The sequence below is a fragment of the Nipponia nippon genome, unplaced genomic scaffold (assembly GCF_047370975.1).
Source record: "Nipponia nippon isolate SJK-2023a ecotype South Korea unplaced genomic scaffold, ASM4737097v1 scaffold_5, whole genome shotgun sequence".
Taxonomy (NCBI): domain Eukaryota; kingdom Metazoa; phylum Chordata; class Aves; order Pelecaniformes; family Threskiornithidae; genus Nipponia; species Nipponia nippon.
In genome coordinates, this window is record NW_028262369.1 from 89,520,687 (window position 1) to 89,538,173 (window position 17,487).

Below are 17,487 nucleotides of genomic sequence, written 5' to 3' on the forward strand. Positions count from 1 at the left end.
TAGAAACTGGTTTTGGGGGGGCTGAGAACCACCAAAATATGACTCTGGTGATTTTTCTTCCCTCTTTTTCAATGGTTTCTGGTTAATCAAAGGGTTCATCTACACGTCTTCCTAATGAAATACTTCCATCACTGTGGACAGAATGCAACAGCTGTTCGACTAGCCAGAAATACAGAGGTGGCTGTCCAAAACCCCCCGGGATGACGACTTTTAAAGTCACACTAGGCATATCTCAATTTTTCCAGCTGAATATATGGAGGTCCCCTCCCCAAAATTTTCATCTTAAAGCAGTGTTGGAAGATAATCACCTCCCCCTTCCACGCAGGTGATTTCCATAGTAGACTCCTGTTACAGTAAATTACTTTTAACTTATTACGGGAGTCATTTCCACAGGATATCCAGGTTAAGCCGGGCAGGGTGTTTGCACTGGGGCACGTCCAAGGCTGGCCGGGGTGGAAGACACCACACCGCGGCCGAGGGCTCTCCCTGCCCGCGATGCCAGCAGGGGCTCTGCGCCCACCGAGGCGGCAGCAACCAAGGCAGCGGTGATGCTCCTTGCTCCCAGATTGCTGGTGTCCAGCAGCAGAAGGGGTACCAAGCGAGTTTTGCTTGCAAAATCTACGATTTGGGCTTTAAAAATAAAGCGGAACCACACAAGTTAAGCCGAAGCAAACATCAATGGTATCAGCTCTGAATGTGGCAGCTTATTTAAGCATGCCTGTGGCTATGAATGTGCCCTTCCATACCACCGATGCCCCTGCTCTCCCGGGTGCAGCTATTAACTTCCACTGTCAATAACTGATTAAACAAATCTTCAGCCGAGGATTCAGCACAGAGGCTGCACACTCCAAACGAAATGCCTCGGGCTCAAACTCTGAGTCTGCTATTTTTTCTATCCCAAATGTCAATAAAAGCATTGTCAGGCCTCTATTTTCAGCCAGTTGCATCTGCAGATACCATTGCACCACGCCGCTGCTGGGTATAATCTGCAGATCACGCAGACTTGCTGATGGCTGCTGAAGAGCCACACGGAGTTTTCTCCTGTCCCAAGAACTTTCTGCCCCAAAAGCTTTGGAAAAGGGATTTTTGCTGTATCCCATGTGAATATTTCACCAAAAAATGAAAAGCGGTGGCTGCCTGCGTCGCTCCTGTCCGGGGCTGGGCTGTGAGCGCAGGAAGCAGTGAATCAAGCCGGACAGCTGGAGGAGAACTTAGCGTGCCCTAGGCTAAAAGCAAAAAGAGGATAAGTAGGTGCTGTCAGTAATTCTCAGTCATCGCCAAGGCATGACCGTGTCAGAGCCCTGCGCTGACGGGTCTCTGCTGCCCGCAAGGTGGTTAACTCTCACCCGGGAGCACGAAGCCCTGGATTTTCTCTATGGCCCTCATTCAGACAGGCTGCTTGGGCTCATTCATACTGAACAAGAGCCTTCTTAGGGTTTTTTTTTCGCTGGCTGTTACCACAACCCAGGCGTTTCATTCCTTGTTCACATTCAGAAGTTACACTCCAGCTCCTGGACATTGCAAGAGCTCAAAACATAGATGTCATATAAAGTAAAATGTAACTTGTTCGACTGAGTTATAATTTGCACAGAGATTAACACTTGCATTTCCAAACCCTACAGCACAGCTGAAAGCTTTTCCTCAAGAGCCGCTGCTCTCGTAGTGGTACGCTGAGTAACACAGCAAAAATAATGGGCTTTATAAAGCAAACACTTGCATTTGTACCCTGGCTACCCAGCCCTGGCTCTGCCACGGCTTCACTTGCCCGTCTGCATGGAAATAGGATAATATTTACCTCCATTCCTGACTGCTGGATTTTTGAGAGTTTACTTAGTAACGGTAATATCTGAAAGAAAACCAAGGTCTCCTCCTTCCACTGGGTGCCATGACCAAAGCAGCCCACGCTCCTGTGGCCGGCCACAGGGCGACATTCCTCCTGGTGGCAGCTTTTGAAGTTTCCAAGTATGCTTTTCTTTCCACTTTGGAGCAAAACCAAACTGTTTCCAGCATTGTTGTGAAAACGGAGCTTTGTTAAGCCCTCTGATTTTGGACTGAAACCTGAGCTTTTTGAGTTGGAGCAAAAACACACAGGATTTTCCAGATGCAAGTCTTTGCTGTGCTTGATTCAGCACAGTCTTTCCCGAGTTGGGCAAAGGAAGGACCTGAAGATGCTCATGCTAGTCCAGATCCTTCCAGATGCTGGAGCGAGTCACCAGGTAAGACTGGAAGAAACTCAGTCTGCTCCTTGATTCTGATACATTTAATGAAACCACTCCTAAACTTTGACTAAACTCCTTATAATGGGGAAAATTCCATCCAGGATTTAGTTGGGATTACTCTGGAGGAAAATAATCCAACCCCCCGGATGGCTGAGCTCCACACCCCACACTGACTCCTAAGCCCTGCACCTTATTTCATCTTGCAGAGCAGTGTCCAGCAGGCACAAAGAGCATCTCCAGATGACATCCTTCCCTCGGGCTGAGCCGCAGGAGAGCCCAAAAAAGCAGAGGAAGACAGCGCATGCCACGAGACGGCTGAGATTTTAAGACATCAAACTGCTGATGCAGAGCAAGATAGGAAACTCATGAAAGGTACTCAACCAATTTACTCATAAAGATGCTCCAGGCAATCAGACCTCATTTTAAACCTGTTCTGCAAGAAATCCTAGTTTGGGCAGCTCCTCCAACTGAGATGAATGTACTGGCTTGCTTAGGGGGAAAAAAAAAAGTGATGTACCTCATTCTTTATCTAGCTAAGGGTGAAAAAAGATTGTTTTATTCAGGCTTACAATAAGCATTCTAACAGCCTCTTCCTGAGATGGCCTCCTGCATGATCAAATCATCGATTCTAAGGATCAGACCCTCAAAATAAATAAATAAAAAAGCTAAGAAAAACCTCTTCAGAGTTTTTGCAGTGGTGTGCCACAGCACTCTCTAAGATGAGCCTCTTGTTAAGATAACTCATTAAAACACTAAGCACTGAGAGTAAGTACCAGGATGGTGGACTCAGGCATTTTGTGGGCTCCCTTTATATAAAAAGTTTTCCCGAGTGCTCAGAAGGGAGAGAAAACTCATTTCCAGTACTACCGAGGCAGAGTCACAAACTTCACCGCAGCCTGCGAGTGCGTCCGGGAGCCAGGAGAGCATCCCTGCTGGGGAGCAGGACCGCTCCCCGGGCACAAGGCAAGGACGTGGGGGAACGATAGAAGGTGAGCGTGGAGATCGGACAGGGGCAGAGCGAACGCTGGTGGCTTTATGCTGCAGTTCTTCATCCATCAATTAATACACGCTGCTCCAACATCCCAGGGAAGTGCTTTTCCCTGAATAGCAGTGGTTATAGCTGTTCCAGTAAGCTATGTATAGAGAGAGAGAGGTGTACTCATAGCCGTTCCACGCTTCGCGATGCGAAGGTGTAAAACCCCGCACGGCGAAGCCCAGGGATGCGGTCCCCGCCCGGCAGCGCTGCTGGAGCGCGGGGCAACCGGGGGCAGCGCGGCGCGGGGGGGGCCGGGCTGCGGACCCCAGGGCGGCTCGGGGAGGCCCCGGGGCCGGCGGGGGAAGCGCAGGGAGCCCAGAAGCGGGTTTGGGGGGATCATCCGCCTTCCGGGGCGGCGTTCGCAGGGCCCGGAGCGGCGAGGAGCGGAGCGGCCCTTACCTCTGCCGGGCTGCAGCGGGGCGGCCAGGAGGAGGAGGCGGAGGAGGAGGAGCGGGGGGGGCCGGCGGGCGGCGGCGGGGGCCGGCAGCCCCCCTCGGCGGGGCATGGTGCGGGCGGCCGGGGCGGCCGGGCAGCCCTTCCCGGCCGGGCCCTCCCCGCCGCCTTTTGTGCAGCCGCGGCGGCGGCGGCGGCGGCGGCGGCGGGAGGAGGAGGCGGGGGCGGCGCCGCGGAGCTGCCCCGAGGGCGGCGGGTCTGCGTGTCCGTGTGTCTGTCCGTCCGCCTGTCCGTCCGCCCGTCCGCCCCGCTCCCGAGGGTGCGCGGCCACCTCCCCGCCCCGCCGCGCAGCGAGGCGTAACCCCGGCCCCCGCGGGCGCGGAGCGGGCACGGCCTGGCCCGCGCACACGCGTGGATGCGTGTGCACGGACGGACACACACACACGGACACACACACACACACGCTGCATCTGCACACACCCGCACGTCCGTACACACAAGCGCGCACGCGTACGTGCGTGTGCATGTCGACATCACGCGTGTACACACGTGCACATTTCATACACACACAGGCATACACCCACCTGCCTGTTCATACATGCGTGCAGACACCCGCACGCGTGCACACACACATGCGTAACTTGCACAGACCCAGGGGTGCACATACACAGGCACACCCAGACACGTACCTACAGGCAGACACGCACAGCCTGCACAGACGCAGGCACCCACAGACACGTACCTACAGGCAGACACGCACAGCCTGCACAGACGCAGGCACCCACAGACACGTACCTACAGGCAGACACGCACAGCCTGCACAGACGCGGGCACCCACAGACACGTACCTACAGGCAGACACGCACAGACGCAGGCACCCACAGACACGTACCTACAGGCAGACACGCACAGCCTGCACAGACACAGGCACCCACAGACACGCGTGTGCCCACAGGCACACGAATAACGCGCTCCCTCCTCTCCTGACTCACGGCAGGGCTTGCGCTGATGTCCCCACGGGTCACCGGCCACTCTTACGTGGCATTTTCCTGCTTCAGGGATTTTTGCTGTGCAAACAAACTGCGTCCATCTGTTAAATGGCTCCTTAGGCAAGGGCACCCGGGCAGCGCTGCCCTGCCTGCCGGCTTTTTGGCACTGTCCGCACGCCCACCGCCTGTCCCTGGTGCGATGGGACATCAGCACTTCAGATCTAAAGGAAACAGCAGATTTATGATTGTGTTTGGGTTGCTGGGGAGCTTTCTGTTTTCTTCTGTTTTTAAAAGAAATCATAAATCAACCATAGAGCTGATCACGGATTTTAAAGGCAATTTATAGTAACAGTTAACTACCCATGGCCTGCAGACCTTCATGCCACTTACAACGTCTACTAAATCTCACCATTTAATTTTGCTTGAAACACATGCCCTCAATCCAATACGTTGCATTGCTCTTCTCAGAAAGAAATGATTAACGGTAACGCCACCTGCCAAAATTTCCCCTTATTTGCACTGATTTCCAACACTGCTTTCATAAACCTCGCTGATTTCTTCAGCCTCTCCACACCCCTGGGAGACACCAGCTTTGGGTTTACAGTGACTGACTGTTGTCTTAGGAAATACCCGCCTACAAAAGTTGTAACATTTTAACCATCCTGGTGCTGCTGAATCAGAGTTAACTCCTGGTGGGGCTGTAGGAGCATCACAAGGGTATTGCTTGTAACCAGTGCAAACACATCACTGGATGCCTGACCAAAACATCTGCTGTGGTGGGAACGTGATGCATGGGCCAGGCGGTGACCTACGGGCTGCTCTCCAGCCGTCGGCTGTGCATGGGCAAGGGGCAGCATCAGAGATCCTTCTTATCCCAAGAGCCCAATAAGGAGGATCCCGTCACCCTTTATTAATAATAAAAGTAATACCGGCCACGTTGTGACTGATTTGGAAATGCGAGACACCGTGGTGTGCAGGGACTTCAAAGCAGGTTGCTCCTCTGCGGCGCGTTTTTGGTATTTCTGTGAAGAGAAAGAAAATGAAAAGCAGATCCTACTTTTGCATGAGATAAAATGCCTGATGCGAGCCTTAGTGCCCAGAGAAGCATCACGTAGACCTAGAAGTCCCTTCTCAGAGCTTCTGGCCATGCCCAAGTACCCTGAGACACAACCACATGCACAAACATACATAGATACACTTGTGCGTGAGAGCTTTAATCGCCTTGGCCATAGGAGCAGGGAGACCCTCGTCCCTCATCCCTTCTCCCTGTGTCCTGCTGTGCCACCCGGGGAGCGCTGGGGGGAAGGAGCAGATGCAAGTGGTGAATGAGCAGGGGCAAGTGGAGAATGAGCAAGAGGGAGAAAGGAAAAGCAGCGTCATGGGAGGAGGAAACTACTCAGAGGGAGGAAAACCACCTTGTGAGACTTGTAGTAGAGAAGAGGATTTGAGGAAGAGGGGGACGACTTTCAGAAGGAATGTATTGCCGTGGGACCGGAGCCAGGCGAGGAGCAGGAGCTCATCAATCACCGGTTATATTTAGCCGGGCTCAGGCGAGGTCGAGCGCCTGCTGTCGCTTTCCATGGGCGCCTGCGGCATTGCCACGAGCACCCGGTGCCTGCCATGCCCAGTCTGAGCTCACCGTGCAGCCCCCACGAGAAACCCCTGAGAGAAGGAAGAAGGTTAGGAGCTGCTACTACACATTTTTTGAGCCATGGGCTGTTGTCAGTGCTAAACATCTGCTATCAGTCATGTACGCTTATCATATTTTTCAAGCCAACCCCCTATGAAGGTCCCACAGATTCACAGGCTCTATATCTTGTCCCAGCACACCACTGCTGACCCACAAACCATGGTGTGGGCCCACTGCTCTACAAGGAAAGACCCCGCAGCGCTGCAGGGAAGGAAGTGCCGCAGCTTCCCCGATGAGAACGACGTTAATACCCTTCTCCGAAGCCAGCGCTGCGCTCTTGCCCCCATACACAGCAAAAAAGGGGATGTAATTGCACTAAAGACCAAGCCAGCAGCTGTAACCTCAAGAGGGGGACTTTGCAGTGGTTGAACATGGTTGAACTTGGGCAATGCACCCACCATGGGGTGGGCAGCTCAGCTCCATGAGCGAGCAGGCAGCTTTGCATCCCTGAGATCGGCTGCAGACCAAGAAATGAAGCATCAGCAGAGGCAACGTGTGGCCTGAAATGAGGTCCCCAGAGAGCATGTTTGTATTAATCCTTCCTGCTTACCCATGATGAGGGTGCTGGACCGATGTGTGACAGCTGCTTTTACAGATTCAGCAACAGGGTGACAGCAGATGCCCAAAAAGATTGCCTCCATGTACAAAACGAGATAAGCCCTTCATCTTCCTCCTGGGATTCCCTCGTGCTGAATAAGGGACTGAGGGAAAAAAGCTTTAAGTTCCCATGTGTTAACAAGATTATTAAGGACAAAGGGATCGTACAAACCAGCAGAAGATGAGTTTGAGGCAGGACCACGATTTTGGGATGGGAACCCGAAGAAGGGCTCTGTCTCCCGGGGATTGTGAAAGGATGACCAGCAACAAAGTCACTCTTGATCTCCAGGAACAGCCATCACCGCTGCCCATGTCTTTTCCCTTTTGACCATCATGTCTCCTGTCTACAAAGTGCCATTCTTGTGGATCCCTTAGTCCATGGGACTGAGATCCCTGAGATTCCTTCAAATATTTAGGTGCCACAGAGGTCCTTGAACTTGAGTTTTGAGTATCATTGCACAGTTCTGATGAAGCAGAGAGAGGAAAACCCCGGGCTGGAAAGGCCTGATCTTTGTGCTTGCTTTCTTATCACTTGCATTTTAAAGCTATGGTCAAAGCAGGACATAAACCCAGTGTATCTGCAAGTGATGCAATTGTAAGTTAGTTCTTTGGCTCTTTTATTATCAGTCAAAACAAATAAAATGCTTTATCAGAGACACTTTGGATGTTTTAAAGATACGTTTTCATTGTTATATCTTCCTCGTGGCAGGAAGGGTGGATAAAAGCACCTGAGTCATGTCTAGATGTCTGCCATGGCACTGAAGATGTCCTAGATTTTCAATGATGATTCCTGTTTCTGCACCAGTCAGAGCAAAATGCCGGTCCCAGAGCCCCAGACCACAGCCACAGCCTGTTTCAGGGTGATGCTCCACCTCTGCCTTGACGTTTCATAAACTATTGCCTTGATCCTGCAGTAAAATCCCAGGACATCTCCAACTTTCTCCCATTTCTAGACTCTGTGGCATAAGTTTAGGCTTGCTACTTACTAGCAGCTCCAGCTGGAAGAGACATCTTCTGACTGGATATAACTCATTATAACCTCATTATTGGATATAACTCATTTAACCACCATATCTGCAGTCAGTTCAGAAACTATAATATCTCAAGCGCAGCTTCCTCACGTGCCAGAAAGACAGCTGAGATTACCCATTTCCAGAAGTCAGCGAAGTTGGTCATCTCTGGAAGAGGAATCCAGGTGCAGCCCGGCCTCGGGCACTGCCAGCACACAGCGGGTCCTGAACGTCCCTCCATTCTTTGGTCCAAGCAGCTCTTCATACAATGAAAGACAGGCAAAATGGGAACCTAGATAATGATCAAGCTGGGCTGATTTATGGCTTTAATAAAAAGGAGTTTTGGCGGGAGCTGGGATCAAGCTGGGGGGTAGGATCAGGGATATGAAATAAAAGGCAAACTCCTTTGAACCCTGGGGACCTCCACCATGTTACAAACAATTCTTGTATTAGGAAAACACTTTCTCTTCCTTTCCAGTTCCTGACTGTTGTGTTTGCCTGGTCCTCCTGGCCGTGCTGCGATGGGAAGTGGGAGTGAGAGGCACATGCTGTGGGCACCGCTTGGCTTTGCCATCCCCACCTACTCACAGACCTGGCTGCTGGGGTTTTCACAACCATGGAAAAAGTTTGTCTCCTGCTTTTTCCATGGAAGCTACAAAAAAATTCCAATTCACACAAAATCCGTGTCAGTAATAGGCAACAATCACCTGCCAAAAAATGACAGTCATTAATTTTATCCTTTCTCAAACAGTATGTGCTATCCTTGGGCTAAAGGTGCTGCTCAAGTTGCTGCTGCCTGCTATAAAAAGAGTTATAAAAATATCTATTTTTAGCACCTGAGGACCAACCTCTGTCCTCAGCTACTCAAGAGCAACGCTACCACTCTCAGCCTGCTGAGGGGAAGCATTGCAATAAAGCAGAGAATGGCACCTAAAGCTGCCTTGCCAAGTTTTGTCCCTCTCCTGAATGAAAAAAGGCAGGGTTCAGAATAAATCTCTGTGCAAGTCCATGCCTGGAGCTGCTGGGCTGGAAAGCAAGGGAGGTACATGGGGGAGATTTTCCTCGTGTCCTTAAGGTGCATAAACATGAGTTCTTCAAATAGCGGTGATGGAGCCAGACCAAACCGGGCAAGTTTTGGTGTTCATACAGCTCCCAGCGCAGGCTGGGGGGCACTTGGCTGCCTGAGCAGCTGTTTTCAGGAGGGGCTCACTGATGTGTTGAACAGAAATGGATGACGGATGTCTCCAGCCATGGGCCACCCCAAAAAATATGCCCCAATCCCCGGAGTTACAGAGCATGCCGTCAAAGGGACGGGCATGGGGATGCACAAGGCTGTGACACAGGAGAGGGTTAAAAATTAGCAGCTGACTGAAAGCCTGCCTGTGGTCTCTGTTAATGGTTAGCCCCAATTAAAATGTGCTCATTAAAAGGTTTTGCCTTTCTTGTGGCTTTTCCTGCAACTGCAAAGAGCCAGCTCCATCTTGTGGCCAGGGACTCTGCCAAGTCAGAGAGGAGGGAGCGGGAGGAGGGTTTGATAGCCCGAAGGTCTGTCCCTACCACCTTGGATGGTGTATTAAGAAATATTCTCTCTTCCTGCACATTTTGCCTCAAATAAACCGGACCCATTTTGATTAGTACTCCATAACCCTAGCAGAGGGTTTCTCATAAATGGAAAGCCCAAAGAGATTCCCTTTGTATGCATGCAGAGGGGGGAAGCATCATTAAATATGATTTAATATGTCAGCAGGTAGAGCCAGCTAGGCTTGGCTCCACTCAGATCTCTGGCAAAATTCCCACTGAATGGAGTAAAAGCCTAGGTCCCAAGTGCCCAGGTGAGCAGAGTGCTCCGAAGGTACAAACAGCTTTCCAAGAAATTCACCCTGGATATGTGCGGTTTGGGCCTCCCAACGCCCCAGGCAGGTTTTTCAAATTTCAGTTGACACTTGGCTATTTAATCACTACCTGAAATAAATCATTGGACTCTGTTTTTTGCTTATTTTTCTGGCAAACAGTTTCTGCCTAGCATGAGCTTGCTGCAGAATCTGTTCACACCAACCTTGGAAGGACAAAACAGATGAGAAATGATGAAAAGTCTACAAGGAAAGACCTTGCTTTGAAAAGAATAATAACGTACTGTTACACATGTGCAACACAAGCCCTGTTTCATTTATAGGAATGATATATAGGCCCTGGTCCGCAATTCCTCCTCAGGGACCCTTATTCCCATTAATGTCGGTACAAGTTAGGCACCGAAATACCTGCCTGGACTTGACCCCTGATTCCCACCAATTTAAACATTCCTCTACTTGAGAGGGAATTAGGTACCTTAGCACTATAATAACCTCTTGAATTTGTTGACTGTCCCAGATATGAGACATTTTTTTAATTTTTTGGCTGATTTACCCCATAAAAGGATCTCTACGCATAAAGGACTTCAGAGAAAGACTTTTTTCCAAAATCTCATTTATGCGGCAGACTTTGTTTCCCCAGCTACACCTAGATGTGCATGACTAAAGGAGAGGCAGAGATGCCCTAATGTTTAACCAGGCTCATGTCAGCAGCCACGGGGCAGGCAGCAATGACAGCAGCGAGGGTCTAGGGGAGCCATCTCAGGAGGGCGGAGAGCTTTCCTCGTCCTCCCCAGCCCACCGAGATGTGACAGACGTTACTCTAGGAAGCTGTTGATGTCACTTTAGAAAACTGACTGTCAAAGCAATGACCAAACTGGGAAACCAGCTGGGACAAATGTCCCTCGGGGTGCTACCAGAGAGTGTTTCAGAACAGGCAAAAAAAGGAAGAAAGTGCTTGGTTGCCATAGATGCCCACCAAAAGCAGTGTCCCTCCACAGCCCTCTCTGGAGTCCTGGGCAAAATTTCTTATTCCTCTCAATGCCGTATTTTCCCTTTATCCACCTTATCTGGCCCTGCAAGTCTCCCAGCTCCTCTGGGGAAACCTCTGCCATGTTTGGGCCAGCAGGTGGGCAGATATTTTCTCTTCACTCCCCTTAATGTCACCCACCTTGGCGGGTGCCATGGGGGACGCTGCCCAGGGTCAGGGGACAGAGAGAAGCAGGTGAGGCACAGCTCATTCACAAGCTGTTTTGCTTCCACCACGGGAGAGAGGGTGGAGGCTGTTGGTCTTGGTTTGCTTTTTGTGGAGAGGAGAGCAATAGACTTTGCTCTCCAGAGGTTGCTCTTTGGAGTTTGCGTGTGAAAGGCAGCACCTTTCGAGCTTGAAAGCAGGAAGCATTTTGCATTTTCTTGTTTCTACAAGGGAAAATTTATGGAAGCAGATAACTCGAAATATGAGGCTTTATGAGGCTGTTCTTAGATAAACAGTAAAGAGCCCGGTGTACAGCATCTTACCCTGCCTCTCCACAGTTTATGAACAGCCTGGGCATAATTAGGGCATACAAGGCACGCTATGTACGCACACCCCAGGCATCACCTTTCAGCCCGTGCTGCCACTGAAAAAAGCAGGTCAATATGTTCAGAAGGTGAGAAATGTCCCCCTGGCCCAGGATGTCCATCCAGCCCCAGGCTCTGCTGCAGGGGCTGCAACAGGAGGGGCTATCTTGGAGGCCTGCCTGCTTTTACAGCCCCTTCCTCCAGCACCCCCACTTTCTTATCCTGTTGTTAGAGGGTACATCTCTGTCATGCATTTACATCCTTGAATTTGCCTAATCTCTCTTTTTGAACCTGCAGATACAGCATCCACAACCCCCTGTGGCAGCAAGTTCACCACCTGCGCCTGTAAAGTATTTTTTTACTGTCTGCTTTATGCTGACCTCCTTTAGCTTTGCATACCCCCCAAATTCTGGTGGGTGTTTGGCTGCCACCCTGAGCCAATGGCTTCAGAGACCCCATCCCAGCGGGTCTATGGGGTGCGATGGGCTGGCTGGGCCTGGGAACACAGCTGAGTACTGCAGTCTCCCATACCGCTGGGCTGCGCCACCCCTTTGGGTCCCTTGGATCAGCGCCGGTCCCTTGGTCACTTATTAACAAGCACTTCAGCTATATGACCTTACACCTCCTGTTACCTAGCTACTTCGCTTACTTTCCTTTACTCCTGCTACCTCTTTACTCCATGTTACCTTTTTACTTCTGATTGCTCTGGCTCCTCCGGCTGATCCACTGCAGAGCATGACAGATGTGGGAAGCTCCCCAACAGCTTCAGCTGTAAAAACAGACACAAAGAAATCACTGAGCTTCTCTGCTACATCTTCATCATCCCCACCTGCCCCTTTTATACCTTTGTCATCAGCATTCCCACCGATTTCCTAGCTGCCTTTGTGGCTTTGATATATTTAAAGAGCCTTTTATCAGCAGTTAGAGCATCCTTTGCAAGGCAATTTATGGATTCTTATTTTTAGCTCTACTTATTCCTGTTTAATTGTGACCTGACATGTTTTATGGGTTTCCCTGTTCTTAGACTACTTTGGGCTTTTAGGGTTGGGTTTGGGGATTTTTTTCATAGAATCATAGAATTGTTAAGGTTGGAAAAGACCTTTAAGATCAAGTCTAACCGTTAACCCAGCACTGCCAAGTCCACCACTAAACCATGTCCTCAAGCGTGACATCTAGCCGTCTTTTAAATACCTCCAGGGATGGAGACTCAACCACTTCCCTGGGCAGCCTGTGCCAGTGCCTGACTACCCTCTCGGTGAAGAAATTTTTCCTAATATCCAACCCAAACTTCCCCTGGCGCAGCTTGAGGCCGTTTCCTCTTGTCCTGTCGCTTGTTACTTGGGAGAAGAGACCGACCCCCACCTCGCTACAGCCTCCTTTCAGGCAGTTGTAGAGAGCGATAAGGTCTCCCCTCAGCCTCCTCTTCTCCAGGCTAAACAACCCCAGCTCCCTCAGCCGCTCCTCATAACACTTGTGCTCCAGACCCTTCACCAGCTTCGTTGCCCTTCTCTGGACACGCTCCAGCACCTCCATGTCCTTCTTGGAGTGAGGGGCCCAAAACTGAACACAGGACTCGAGGTGCGGCCTCACCAGTGCCGAGTACAGGGGCACTATCACCTCCCTGGTCCTGCTGGCCACAGTATTTCCGATACAAGCCAGGATGCTATTGGCCCTCTTGGCCACCTGGGCACACTGCTGGCTCATATTCAGCTGGCTGTTGACCAACACCCCCAGGTCCTTTTCCGCCAGGCAGCTCTCCAGCCACTCCTCCCCACGCCTGTAGCGTTGCGTGGGGTTGTTGTGACCCAAGTGCAGGACCCAGCACTGAGCCTTGTTGAACCTCATACAGTTGGCCCCGGCCCATCGATCCAGCCTGTCCAGGTCCCTCTGTAGGGCCTTCCTACCCTCCAGCAGATCAACACTTCCACCCAACTTGGTGTCATCTGCGAACTTACTGAGGGTGCACTTGATCCCCTCATCCAGATCATGGATAAAGATATTGAGCAGGACTGGCCCCAGCACTGAGCCCTAGGGAACACCACTTGTGACCGGCCGCCAACTGGATTTGGCTCCATTCACCACCACTCTCTGGGCTCGGCCATCCAGCCAGTTTTTAAACCAGTTTTTGAGTAGTTGCTGCAAAAATCAGTATCTTCAGCTCACACCCCAAAACCTGGGACAAGTCAATTTAATCCTCCTGGGAACCCTTAACAGCAAAGCTGCTCCATATACAAACACCAGACACAAGGCTTTGAAACAGGGAGCATTACTGGGCTAAAAAAAAATGGTGAAGGGTGGGAAACTGGGAAAAAATAGCAATTGATGACTTTGCAGTTGCTAAACTTGAAAAATGATAGTCCTCCTCTCACAGGAGTGGCAGATGAATGAGGCAGTGCTAGGCTTGCCTCCCTTGCCTTTCTGCAGTTTGTAGCCCTGGGCTAGTGAACCCCAAACTTCAAGCAGGATCCTCTGTCCCTGGGTTGTGCCAGGGTCCAGTCACCTTCCTGAGCCTAGGATGAAGCCAAGGTGGTCGCCCCAAAACCAGCTAGGGACAGTGATGTTCACTGGGGCATCTGCCTGAATCCCTTCAGCCCTCACCTGAGTTTCCCTAAAAGCTCTCTGTACTGGGGGTTTCTGTTGGGGAAGCTGTTCCTAGCGAGGAGGGGAGCTCTTCTTGCTAGGGCAGAGGTTCCTTACCCCTTATGCCTGTTCCTCTTGTTGGAAGGAGTGCTATCGTTCACCTTGAAAACAACAAGCCATCAAAGTCAAAGGAAGTATACAAGAAGTGAAAAGTCAAGCCCTTGAGTCTTCAATGGTGTCTTACCTTCATTGCTCTCTCTTACTTGTTTATGCCTCCAGCCTGGCACATCACATGCAGGATCCATGTAAAAACAGTCTCATAAAGGAAACAAGGAGTGGTTTTAACCAGCAGGTAACCAGAAAAATGCAAAATGTGTCCTGCTTTCAGGCCTGAAAGGTGCTGCCTTCACATGCAAGTTTGGACGCCAGGCTTTGCTGGGTTTGGATGCAGGGTTTTATGTCTTGTTTTCCAGGCTGGTTTCAGGCATAAGCAGTGACAACAGCAGAAGATCTGGCAGGCCTGATTAAGCCCATTCTTACCCCACTGTCCCATCACGTTACTGTGTGACAGCTCCTCTAAGGCAGCTGCCCAGACCCAGGCTCTTACCCTACAGCCATCCACGGCACCATACCCCTCCCCTACCTCCTCGCATCACTTGAACATGCTCAGGTGCATCCAGATGAACGAAGAACGGCATGTGACTTAAAAAAAAATCTAAACATGGAAAAACTATTAAATCTTGAGAAAAACATTGCAAAATATAAAATAAATTATAAAAGGAAAGGAAACGTTGAAGCTTATGTACAAAGCAATGCCTGGGCTAGCAAAACAAATGCTAGTCCTAGATTACTTACTGATTTAAAATTTTAAAAAAAATAGTAAAATAAAAAATACAAATTAATGTTTTATAAACCTGGGGGAAAAGAATTTTCAGCACATTCACAAAATCTAAAGCATTCCTTTCTTTACGATCCCAGTACCCCCATTCCTTTCCTATGATCCCAGTACCCCCATACCACTATGTGTTATAACCATGCAAACCTCTGTCCCTGACTCATTTAGCATTTTTTAGTACACCTTGTGCAGATGTGCCAAGCAATCTCTCTAGCGTAATTTTGGGTCAGGACAAAAGTAGGTGGCAGACTTGAGTGGCACCAGCTTCCAGCCTCCTCTGCAGGACACGTGCCAGCAGGACGCCCCGTATCTCGGGGGAGCGGAGGGACGGGAGATCCCAGGATGCGAAACAAGTTGTGGCTGTTCTCCGAAGCCTCTCACCCTGCCTGCAGGCGCCTCCTCTCCCACACTGACAGGTGAGGATCGCACATGGCTCTGTTTCCCATGCCTGGTTGGATGTTGAAGGATGGGCAGCTGAAACAAAGCGTGAGCCAAGCAGCAGCAGTCATAAAACACCACAAAGAGCTGTTTTCCATGATCACATTTCCCAGCAGAATCACACGTTGCTAATAGCCAAACAGAAGTGAAGTATCTGAGAGTTTGTCCTTTCGGTACAGAATTCCAGTCCAGATAAAATAGCTGTAGCAACCTTTGAAATGCTAAAGAGTGGAAGGCTTACAAGTAGTATCTGATAGCCCTTCCCCAGCACAGGCTCAATGAGAACTGGTTGCAGTTGCAGAAATTGGCTTTGAACTAGAGCAATGAAAATTCCTCTGCAGTTAAATGACGCAAACACCTGACTATTTTTGCTGCTTTTATTATCAATGACAGCAAAAGTTGAGATATCTCACCCTCAATAAAGTTTTACTGCATTAAAGTTTCGTTTATCGTTGAGCTTTCAGCTGTATTTCCAACCCCTATTGCTTTGACAAAGAATAAGAGATAACACTTAAAAGCCTTTTCATATGCCTCCATAGCAGGCTCCTGTTACATGTTTTAAGGATACTCTGCAGTAAGCTGATGGAACCAGGGAATTTACCTCAATGAAAGACCATGATGCATGGGCTGTTACTCTTGATGTAGAGAAATCTTTTTATTAGACTCCACGCAACCCCAAGTTTCAGCCTGCCATACAAAGAAGGGGAGGAGGGGGCATCCAAGCAAAAGCAGCTGGCTGAACAAAGTAGAAGTCTACACTGAGCTTCGTGACTTTTTGCCATTTGTTCTGCCTGTAGCCCTCCCGTTTTCCAGTGCCTCACCCTGTGCAAACTCCCTGGTGTGTTCTGCTGGAAGCAGGACTTTTCCCTGCTGCTGAAAGATCAGGAAAAAGGGGAAAAGAAAAGGAGTTAGCAGAGGGATTAGAAGCAGGGAGCATCTCCTTCACCCAGGGAATGATGGGGACACACAGGGCTCAAAGAAAAAGAAGGGGGCAGCAGGCATGGGGGGCCACAGATTAATGAAACTGTTGGGGAAGGGAGCTGGTCCCCCTTGTAGGGCTTTCAGAGCTGGAGGAAGGACGGGGCCTCTCTGCCTCTTGTGCTAAGGGCAGCCACCATGCCTTGCTTCACTCCTCATGGGTGAGTGCTCTCAGAGGAAACGTCAACAAAACAAGACCAAATCTCTACCATCCTTTGAATAAGGTATCATGGAAAGCTAAATCCAGCTAGCCTTGCTCGCGTGGAGTAAAGGTCACCTTGTGCATGTTGAGATGCACACAGCCCATGGAGGGTGGCTAGGGCCACCAGAACCTGGCGTCCTACGGACACCTGCCAACGGCAGGCACTGTGCAGCCAGGTGACAGCAGCAAAGGGGACAGGAGTCAACTGGAAGAAGGAAATTCTGCCCGTTAACAGTGAAAATCCAGGAAAACAACAGAGAGAAACTCGCACCTTTTCTCACCAGGCTGCTTCTCTGAACTGCTCATTGCAGGCAATTCAGAGAAAGCAGGGTCTATCTTCTTTTGCTAGAGAAGCCACATGAGAAAGATCAGGTCTGTTTAGTTCCAAGTTTTCAACCACATAACTGGCAAGTGGGAGCTGGTTTTGATCACTGAGAACACTGGAACAACCCATCTGCATGCACATCCTGGTAACCTCTACAGCCACATACAGTGTTCTCTACCACTGGCCCCTAAACTTGTCATTTCAGTTGGAAGAGATGTCTTTTTTTAGCCGTGTGATATTAACAGACTGCTACGCACAAAGCTGCCATCACAGAGAGAAGCTTGTCCGGCATTTTCAAAGGAGACCCAGCAGCACTAACTACACAATTCCCATTGAAAGTGATCACGGAAAATTGGTGCCAGCCCTACAACAATAAACATTTTAGATTCGTTAAGATTTAATAATATTTCTGATCGGAACCTCCGAGTGAAAGCTGGGTGCTGATGCAACCAGTCTGTGCACACTTGCATCTAAACTCTGCACAAATTTTAACATAAAATCTTCTCTGGAGTTGTAAAAAAAAAACCACTTACACCACTGGGCAGCAATATAAGAAAGCCTTGGTACTGAGAAATGATAATGTTTAATAGGAAAAGTTAATCTGCATATATAAAAACCAAAACACAAAATATAACATGGAATTAAATGATGCTTTAAATTAATTTAATCTATAAATATATGTACATATTTGTGCATATGTATATTATATATATAAGGAAATGTTGATG

At 49.7% G+C, this 17,487-nt stretch overlaps 1 protein-coding gene across 1 annotated transcript in view; it reads right to left on the minus strand.

Annotated features, from left to right (window-relative positions):
* Nucleotides 1-3,786, minus strand: part of ITGB5 (integrin subunit beta 5) — a 63,714-nt gene extending 59,928 nt beyond the window's left edge. The window contains exon 1 of the mRNA XM_087733565.1: nucleotides 3,655-3,786. Coding sequence (XP_087589691.1) covers nucleotides 3,655-3,760 — 106 coding nt within the window. The 5' untranslated portion in view covers nucleotides 3,761-3,786. The remainder of the gene's footprint in view (nucleotides 1-3,654) is intronic.
* Nucleotides 3,787-17,487: the final 13,701 nt, after the last annotated feature.